The sequence below is a fragment of the Propithecus coquereli genome, unplaced genomic scaffold, assembly GCF_000956105.1.
Source record: "Propithecus coquereli isolate 6110/MARCELLA unplaced genomic scaffold, Pcoq_1.0 Scaffold975, whole genome shotgun sequence".
NCBI lineage: Eukaryota > Metazoa > Chordata > Mammalia > Primates > Indriidae > Propithecus > Propithecus coquereli.
In genome coordinates this window covers 49,476-59,638 of record NW_012156118.1, presented here as the reverse complement: position 1 = coordinate 59,638, position 10,163 = coordinate 49,476, and the positions used below count along the sequence as shown (strand labels likewise).

General features: G+C 38.7%; 2 protein-coding genes across 2 annotated transcripts; one reads left to right on the top strand and one right to left on the bottom strand.

Annotated features, from left to right (window-relative positions):
* Positions 1 to 2,790: 2,790 nt before the first annotated feature.
* LOC105827136 (olfactory receptor 1J1) lies at positions 2,791 to 5,697 on the top strand (the record flags this gene model as incomplete). Its single annotated transcript, XM_012665159.1, has 2 exons — positions 2,791 to 3,713; positions 5,661 to 5,697. Coding segments are annotated over exons 1-2 (960 nt in total), but the record flags the coding sequence as incomplete, so codon positions are not given.
* A 606-nt stretch (positions 5,698 to 6,303) lies between these two features.
* LOC105827127 (olfactory receptor 1J4-like) lies at positions 6,304 to 7,242 on the bottom strand. The gene has a single exon (XM_012665151.1). It carries the CDS (start codon positions 7,240 to 7,242, stop codon positions 6,304 to 6,306), a length of 939 nt encoding a protein of 312 aa, XP_012520605.1.
* Positions 7,243 to 10,163: the final 2,921 nt, after the last annotated feature.

Here is a 10,163-nt window from a genome sequence, read left to right as displayed (position 1 = left end):
GTAACTTTTTATCTATTGACCAATCTCTCCTTATTCTACCCTTCCCTTACCCTTCCCAGCCTCTGGTAACCATTATTCTACTGTCTACTTCTATGAGATCAACTTCTTTAAATTCCACAGATGAGTGAAATCACATGGTATTTGTCTTTTTGTGCCTGGCTTATTTCACTTATCATAATGTCCTCCAGATTCATCCATGTTACCACAAATGACAGGATTTTATTCTTTTTGTAGCTGAATACTATTCCATTGTGTAAATATACCACATTTTCTTTATCTATGTACCCATTGATGGACATTTAGGTTGATTTCATATCTGGGCTATTGTGAATACTGCTACAATAAACATGGAAGTACAAATATCTCTTCAACATACTGATTTCATTTCCTTTGAATATATACCCAATAGTAGGATCATATGGTAGTTCTATTTTTTATTTTTTAAGGAATCTCCATACTGTTTTCCATAGTAGCTACACTAATTTACATTCCCGTCAGCAGTGTATAAAAGTTCCCCTTTCTCCATATCTATGCCAGCATTTGTTATTTTTTTTTATAATAGCTATTCTAATTAGGGCAAGGTAATACTTCATTGTGGTTTTGATTTGCAATTTCCAGATGATTAGTGACGTTGAATGTTTTTAGCTATTTGTATATCTTCTTTTAAGAAATGTCTATTGAGATCTTTTGCCCATTTTTAAATTGGGTTATTTGGTTTTTTGCTGTTGAGTCATTTGAGTTCATTATACACTCTGAATATTAGCCCCTTTTCAAATGTACAATTTGTGAATATTTTCTCCTATTCTGCAGGTTGTCTCTTCACTCTGTTGATTGTTTGCTTTGCTGTGCAGAAGTTTTTTAGTTTGATATAATCCCATTTGTTTGTTTTTGCTCTTGTTGCCTGTGCTTTGAGGTCTTATTCAAAAAACTCTTGCCCAGATGAATGTCATGAGGCCTTTCCTCTATGTCTTTTTTCCAACAGTTCTACCATTTGGGGTCTTACATTTAAGTTTTTGATCCATTTTGAGTTTTTTTTTAATATGATGAGAGATAGAGGTCTAGCATTCTTCTGCATGTGAATATCTAATTTTCCCAGCACCATTGATTGAAGAGACTGTCCTTTCAAATTGAAAAATGTAATAGCAATGTATGAGAGTTTCTTTTGTTCTAATGTCTGCCAATGTGTAATGTTTTGTATATATTTTTAAAAATTTTTGAGTGTTATTTCATTATCGTTTTAATATTCATCTACCTTATCTCTTGAAAAGTGAAATCTCTTTTAATATGTTTATTGGCCATTTGGACTTCATTTTCTGTGAATTTCTAGTTCCTATTGCTTGCTATAATTTGGTTGAAATTTTTGTCTTTTTCTTATTGAGCTTTTTGTCTATTCTTTATCAATTCATAGAAATTCTGTATGTGTTCTCAGTACTGATATTTTGTTGGTTTGGGGCAGCACATATTCTCCCATCTATGGCTTTGTAGTGGTTGTAGTCAAGAAACGTTGTTTTAATACAATCAAACTTAGAATATTTATTTATGTCGTATGTTTGGGAGTCTTGATTAAGAAATATGCTCTACCCTAAGATCATATATGTAATCTATGAAATTTTCTAATGGTGTAAGGAAGGGATATAATTTTATTTTTCCCTACAGATTGCCAGCTGCCTTGACATCATTCATTGAATAGCCCTTCCTTTCTTCACTGATGTATAATGCTACTTCTGTTAATTTCTTAGTCCTTATTATAAACACATCTATTTCTAGGCTCTCTACTGTCCTCCATTGTTTTACTGGTTTATCTCTGCAAAAGTACATTATCTGTTGTAATCACTATAGCTTTATAACAAACTTTGATATGTTATAGTGAAACCCTACCTTCTCTCTTCATAAAAATTATATAGATATTTTGGTAAATATCAATATGTGTTAAAAATAAATCAGTTATAGGATATTCTAAAGATACTCCAAGGATTAGAATTTCTTTAAAAAATTGCTTTTAGCTTTTAGATTGTATTTCTTTGAATGTGATGCCATGTAGCAACTAAGTATGACATGGGGCCCCCGGATTATCAGGGCTAAACCTGTTCTTGAACTAGGGCCAATGTAAGTTTCTGAATGAAGCTGTCATCATGCATTTAAATAGATGTGACATTTCATTGATCAACAAATTTATATAGAACATACATTAATTGGTAGATTATGAACCTGGTAGATTCTGAACAAATTAAAAACACTCATGTAATGTGCAGACAAGCAGGGGATGCAGAATTAAACCGGTCATGACACAAAGTTATGAAAGGCAATGAGATGTCTGATGTCAAATAATTGCTTTGTTTCCAGGGAAGAAACTCTGGCGTCAAAATACTTGGGTCCAAATCTCAGCTTCTCTTCTTACTGCTGTGACTATGAGATTGTCTGCTTCAGTTATCTCATCTGAAAAGTAGAAATAATAACAGTACCTACCCAGCTCATACATTTAAGACCATTGAATCAGTTACAACACATAAGCTATTAGAACAGTGCACAAGAAAAATATTCATTAAACATTAACTGTTGGTATTATCATTTACAGAGACTAGGACCAGATTAAGAAAGAAAATGGCTGCATAGCCTAAACCAACATTTTTTGCAGCAAAATATGTGGAGTATGTAAGAACATATGGATGAAGACATTCCCTAAATCAAAAGAACATTTCTACTATACTATGCCACAATCAGCATTTCTTATTCCAAGACATTCCGTTTTTTCCCTTCAACTTTCCAGTGCCCTCTAGCTGATATATAAGCATGAGGCCTGAGAACCAGAGCAGCGTGTCCGAGTTCCTCCTCCTGGGGCTCCCCATCCCCCCAGAGCAGCAGCGCGTGTTCTTCCTCCTGTTCCTGGGCATGTACCTGACCACAGTGCTGGGGAACCTGCTCATCATCCTGCTTATCCGGCTGGACTCCCACCTCCACACTCCCATGTACTTCTTCCTCAGCCACTTGGCCCTCACCGACGTCTCCTTTTCATCTGTCACTGTCCCAAAGATGCTGATGAACATGCAGACCCAACACCTATCCATCCCCTATGAGGGGTGTGTTTCACAGACATATTTTTTCATATTCTTCGCTGACTTAGACAGTTTCCTTATCACATCAATGGCCTATGACAGGTATGTGGCCATCTGTCACCCTCTACATTATACTACCATCATGAGGCCGAGCCTTTGTGTCATGCTGGCGGCTGGGTCCTGGGTCATTGCTTGTGCTTGTGCTCTTTTGCATACCCTCCTCCTGACCCGGCTTTCCTTCTGTGCTGACCACATGGTCCCACACTTCTTCTGTGACCTCGGTGCCCTGCTCAAGTTGTCCTGCTCAGACACATCCCTCAATCAACTGGTCATCTTTACAGCAGGACTGACAGCCATTATGCTTCCATTCCTGTGCATCTTGGTTTCTTACGGTCATATTGGGGTCACCATCCTCCAGGTTCCCTCTACCAAGGGTATCTGCAAAGCCTTGTCCACTTGTGGATCCCACCTCTCAGTGGTGACTCTCTATTACGGGGCAATTATTGGTCTCTATTTTCTTCCCTCATCCAGCGACACCAACAACAAGAACATAATCGCTTCAGTGATATATACAGTAGTCACTCCCATGTTGAATCCCTTCATTTATAGTCTGAGAAATAAAGACATGAAAGGGGCCTTAAGAAAACTCTTGAGTAAAAAAAACATACTTTTCTAACTGACACTTACCTTTCTTTTAAAACAGGCATATGATCTTATTTCATCAATAACACAAAAATACAAATTATTGAAAATATAGCTCATTTGTCTTCCTTCGACAGCTGTAACTCTGAAATGCTTTGCCAACATTATTCTTACACCTGTTAGGGGGAATAGCAAAATATGATATGTTTTATAGGACTTTATTTGGCTTTTCTTAGATAATGGGATTGGAAAATATTTTGAGGATGTTCTATCATTTTGGCTGGTATCATTAAATGGAAGCCATTAGAGCTGGTCCTTCCCCAAATTTTAAATATGTTATAAAATGTGTCTGACCTTTCACACCTCCATTTCTAAGGGATTTTGCATTTTTGTGAAGATATGGTTCCTCCTTCACCCAGGCACCCAGACATCCAGGGACCCTGAGCTCTTCCAGAAATTTCGGGGAAAACATTACATTTTATTCTCCTTGTGGGATAATTAGCACACTGCTTTCTTGTCCTTCAGGAATACAGCCTATATTTCCTTTCTCCCAAAATGCATACAGTTATTCAGTGACACAATAAATGTCACCTCAATTCTCTCAGGTACTGGTCTAAGACACATTAGAATTACCTAATTTAACCCTGACAACACCACCAGGAGGTAGGTTTGGAAAACTCAGGCTCAGAGTGGCTTAGAACACCTCAAGATCACACAGTTAGTGAAAGGAAGATTTGAATCTTGGCTGTCTGACTCCAGAGTGACTCAGTGTGGCAAAGACTGTAATAGTTTATAAGGAACACTGTAAGTTTGAGGAAGAATAATTAGCTCAGCGTAGTCGAAGAGGATATAAACAACTTTCCAGAGAAGATGTGGCTTTACCTGCGTTTTAATGGATTAGAATTATCCAAACACAATTTATATGAAATTATCCAAACACAATTTATATTTATTTATATGAAATATCCAGAATAAGCAAATTCATACAGACAGAAGCATTTTGCTGTTTGCTAGGGTTTAGGGGAGGAGAAAATGGGAATGACTGCTTAATGGGTCAGTAGCTTTCTTTTGGAGTTCTGGAATGAGGTAGTGGTAATTGTTGCACATTATGAACGTACTGAATGTCACTGAATTGTACATCTCAAATGTTTAAAATGATAAATTTGTGTTATGTACATTATGCTTCCATAAAAATTTTTTAAAAGAAAGCAAGAAGTAATTGTTACACAAAGCACAGAAAAGAATAATAAAATAATAATAACGTATGATTAATAAGTTAATCAGGAAAGGAGGAACAAAAACACATATTTAATTAATCAAAATGGAAAAGGAGGAAAAAATATGAAACAGATATCTCAAATAAAAAACATAGTAATATGGAAAATATAAATTCGAATATATCATGATTACATTTAATAGATTAAATCCTCCAGAAAAGTAGTAATTGTCAATCTACATAAAAAAAAGAGCAAAATCAATTTTATGCTATTTACAGTGGGCACAGCACATACATAAGGACATAGAAAGATTCATTGTTAAATGATGAAAAAGAAACATCATGTAAACACTAACCAAAAGAACAAGCTGGTATATCAATACTAAAATCAGAAAAAGTGGGTGAGACGTTACGGTAGGAGCCATCAATAGAAATGAAGAGAAATATCTCCTAATTATAAATGCAATAGTGTGCAGCTAAATTAATAACAAATGGCTCTCTATAATGAGAGACCCTTGTTTTTAGCATTTGCCAATTTCCATAGTGTAATTATTCCCATTATGGCTGATTTCAAACTATCAACAAAATGTCATTGGTGGTGGACTTGGGAAGAGATGCACACAATCAGCTTGAAGCCAGTGCAAGCCAGCTCAGCACACCACTGCATGAAAGAGTCAGTCTACCAGAGTAGATCATAATGCTGAATCTATGTGTCCTCATGACATAGTTTAGAAGTATGTAAGGGGTCTGGGCGCGGTGGCTCACACCTGTAATCCTAGCACTCTGGGAGGCCGAGGCGGGCGGACTGTTTGAGCTCAGGAGTTCGAAACCAGCCTGAGCAAGAGCGAGACCCCGTCTCTACTAAAAATAGAAAGAAATTAATCGGACAGCTAAAAATATATAGAAAAAATTAGCCAGGCATGGTGGCGCATGCCTGTAGTCCCAGCTACTCGAAAGGCTGAGGCAGAAGGATTGCTTAAGCCCAGGAGTTTGAGGTTGCTGTGAGCTAGGCTGACGCCACGGCACTCGCTCTAGCCCGGGCGAAAGAGTGAGACTTTGTCTCAAAAAAAAAAAAAAAAATATGTAAGGAAAAATTGACATATCTCAAAGGAGAAAAAGACAAATCCTCAATTACAATAATGCAACATGTTTTGCATAAGATTTCTCACGCATCTTATAGGAGATGACGAACATTAAAGATAAAGAAGACGTAACAACCCAAGTAACAAACTTGATCTAGTTGACATATTAGGAACACCATACATAACAGCAAAATACATGTTATTATTTTAAAACTATATAGAGTTTTCAACCGCATGATATAATAATTTTAGGAGATATATTAATATCTCATTAATATTCCATGAATGAAATCAGAGAATTTAGTGATTGTCACTTAAAGAAGTTAGCCCTATTGACAACTATTTCTAGAGCCTGTTTTATAACTCTGTTCCTCAAGCTGTAGATGAAGGGGTTCAGCATGGGGGTAACTACTGTGTAAATAACAGAAGCAATTATTTCTTTGTCATTGGAGTTCCATGATGAAGAGAAAAAGTACACAGCTGCAAGTGTCCCATAGTATAAAGACACTACAAAGAGATGGGAGCCACAGGTAGAAAAAGTTTTAAAGAATCTCTTAGTAGAGGGGCCCCTGAGGACAGTGGTTCCTATACAAATATAAGAGCCCAAGATACTACTCAAAGGCAGGATAAAAAGCACTCCCCCCTCAGTGAAGATGACCAGCTCATTGAGGCAGATGTCTGAGCAGCTCAGCTTCAGGAGGGCAGTGAGGTCACAGAAGAAGTGGGGGATGGTGCTAGCAGTGCAGAAGGACAGTTGGACCGACAGGAGGGTGTGCAGCAAGGCATGGGCACAACTGAAACACCAGGACACAGCTACTAATGAGACACACAGCTCCTCCCTCATGACAGTGACATAGCGCAATGGGTGGCAGATGGCCACATACCTGTCATAGGCCATCACTGCAAGAAGGAAATTGTCAAGGCAGCCAAAAAGTATGAAAAAATATATCTGAGAAATGCACCCCACATAGGAGATGGATCCTTGCTGAGCCTGCATATTCATCAGCATTTTTGGAACTATGATAGAAGAAATGGAAATGTCAGAAAAGGCCAAGTGGCTGAGGAAGAAGTACATGGGGGTGTGGAGGTGGGAGTCCAGGCGGATGAGCAGGATGATGAGCAGGTTCCCCAGCACCGTTGTCAGGTACATGCCCAGGAACAGGAGGAAGAACACGCCCCGCTGCTGTGGCGGGATGGGGAGCCCCAGGAGGAGGAACTTGGACACACTGCTCTGGTTCTCCGTCCTCATGCTGTTCTTACCTCTGTCAGGAGTTGGGGAAAGTGGGAAATGCCAGTGAGCATGGCCATAACATTACAGAAATGTCTTTTCAGTAGAAAAATTTTTAATTTTAGCTACACTTCTGTTTATTTTTCACACTGTGTGCACGAAACACAAGTCTGTCCCATTTTAGTGCCAATGATACATCAAACCCTCACATTAACCAAGTTTCTTTCCAAAGAAACAGAAGGACTTTAATTCTTTACCCAACACGTATTTATTTAACAACAGCCTTGTCCCAGGTACGACACTAACTACTGAGTACATGAGTACAAACAAGAAATGCAAAGTCTCTGCATTTGAGGAATTTATATCTTTATATCAAACCAAATTTGAACCTCAGTCATTCATTGTGATGATTGAAATATGAAATGAGTATCAATATTTCCTTTTTTTAAGCTGCTGGATATTATTTATTTACTTACTTACTTTACTTCCTGCAGCATACCCTAGCTTCTCTCAGCTAGACACAGAAAGAAAATACTGCATCATCTCACTTATATGTGAAATCTAGAAAAAGGAAAAAAAAAAGTGAATATGTAGCAACAGAGAGTGAAAGGGGGCTATCAGTTATTTCCTTTAGCAGGAAGGTGAAACTCCCTAAGTTGTAACAGAATTGCCAAAGTTTTGTCACAAGCTTACAGTGTCATTGGTTGGGTTCTACTGTTCTGAGTGATCTACGATTCCCTGTCACCAAAAGTGTCCTATCCAGGTTTGCAAACTGACATTAACAATAGTGGTAGGCACTATTCCAAGTGTTTTACACGCACTTTCTAATTAAATCCTCAACATAGACCTATTATTTTATCCATTTTAACAATGGGAAAATGAAAGCATGCAGTATTTAAATGTGCAATTAAGTACAACAGACGGAATCACAATATATGTCTGCCTGACCAGAATCCACGCTCCTAGCTACTCTGCATAGAAACTACACTCCTCATTCATCAGAATATCCAAAGAGGCAACATTATGTCCACTGCTTTGGTCCAAAATGCCTTTAGCTCCCTGCTTAAAAAATTTTGCCACTCACATTTCTACATCGTACACTTTACAAAAGACTTTCACACCTTTTGCTTTCCTCAAAGCAATAAATATATATTTAGAGCCTGTCGGGTACACAAGGCAAATATTATGTCCTTCATTTCATAGATGTGAAAACACTCAGGCCAAAGAGACAAATGGCCAACACAAAGTCACTCAGCTGTTTGACAGGGGATTCCGGATTCAATATTCCTTCAGCTGAGAGGTTGGGGCAGAGGTTAGGGTTACCCAATACACACCCCGACGAGGGAGTAAAGACTGTCCTTCTCACTCAAGTGTAGGACCGTGACAGTAAGTCCTCCTTAGGGACTGTGCGCTTGCTTGGGGCACAGGTTATCTAGGTTCGCGGCCACCAAGGAGGACAGTGATGGGACCCTTATGCTGGGGCCCAGCTGCCCACTGTCTGCTGTGTCAGTGCTCACCAGGAAACCAGAAGAAAAGCAGAGGGAAGCCAGGACCAGCCAGGAACTGTGACGCCAGTAGGATCTTGAGTAGAAGAGCTGGGCCCATGAGCCAGGAAAAGGAAGTCCGGCCATGACCCTAAGGGGTGAGAGGGAGCCTGGGATGGGTCAGTTTTCTCTGACTTCTACCTGTGCTTCCCACACAATGGTGAAATAGAAACTTCCATGACACAAATGCTGGATTTTGACAAAGATGTCAAAAATACCTCATTTTTACTGAGCACCAATTATGTGTCAGGCCTTTTGCTGAGTAATTTGCAGGCATTGGCTCATTCGTTCCTCAAAATGCCATTATAAAATAGAAATAGTTACTCTCGTTTAAAGTAAAGAGTCTGGATCTCAGAGAGCTAAAGTCATTTCTCAAGGTCACAAAAACGTACATGGCCAAACTGAGGGTCCCAGTGTTACTCACTACAGACACTGAGCTCTTATCTATTAGATAAGAACTGCCCAATGGCGCAAATGCACACGAACCTGCCTGCCCAATGCAGAAATACGGACACTGCTGAAAGACAGTTAAGGAAACATTTTAGTTCAGAGAGGCCAACCAGAAGCCCCTAAAACACATATAGGAAACACACACGCACACACACATGCACGTACTTAAATTGCTGATTTGTGATTTCTTACCACAGTAACTGTGTGGTTCAGTTACCCGCAGAATCATAAAAACAAAATTCACAAATAATACACAAGATTTGATATACAACAGCACAAATAACCCATACAACCGCACACAAACACTTGTACAGTCTCAACACAAACAACACAACCAGCAACACATAAAAATCACATATCAGATGTATATATTCATACTGTGAATATAGACTCATGCAATGAAACATATATATTAAACAACAAAAATACAAGAGCAAACACATCACACAAAAATCATACAAAAAACATACCAGTTACACACACATGCCTCTTCCCAGTCAGGCAACAAACAACACACACGGTCACATACATACACCCTCACTGCAGAACAAGGTTCCAGCCCCCACTGACGTACGTCCAATACAGGTGAAGGTCGTCAGTCAGTGAGTCACTTGGGTCTATTTTCACTCACAGGCACCAGCACGTCAACATTATCTACAAATAAAACAAACAGAAAATACACACACACACACACACACACACACCACACTTTCTCAAACACGTGCAATTACTCATAAACAAAACACAAGATCATACATACCTATGTCGCTAAGTAGAGATTGCAAGATCTCTTTGCCATTACTGGTCATGAGTAAATTCTAAAAAATTCTGCTCTAGATTGCTGAATACATCTGTCTCACTTCAGACTCTCCACTCTCATTTACTTAACTATGATGTCTGTTCACAGATGAAAATGTGGGAGGTATAGACCCAGAGCGAGGTAAATAT

Bases quoted from the DNA above. Each gene is read 5' to 3' on its own strand.
- LOC105827127 (XM_012665151.1), bottom strand. From the start codon at position 7,242: ATGAGGACGGAGAACCAGAGCAGTGTGTCCAAGTTCCTCCTCCTGGGG.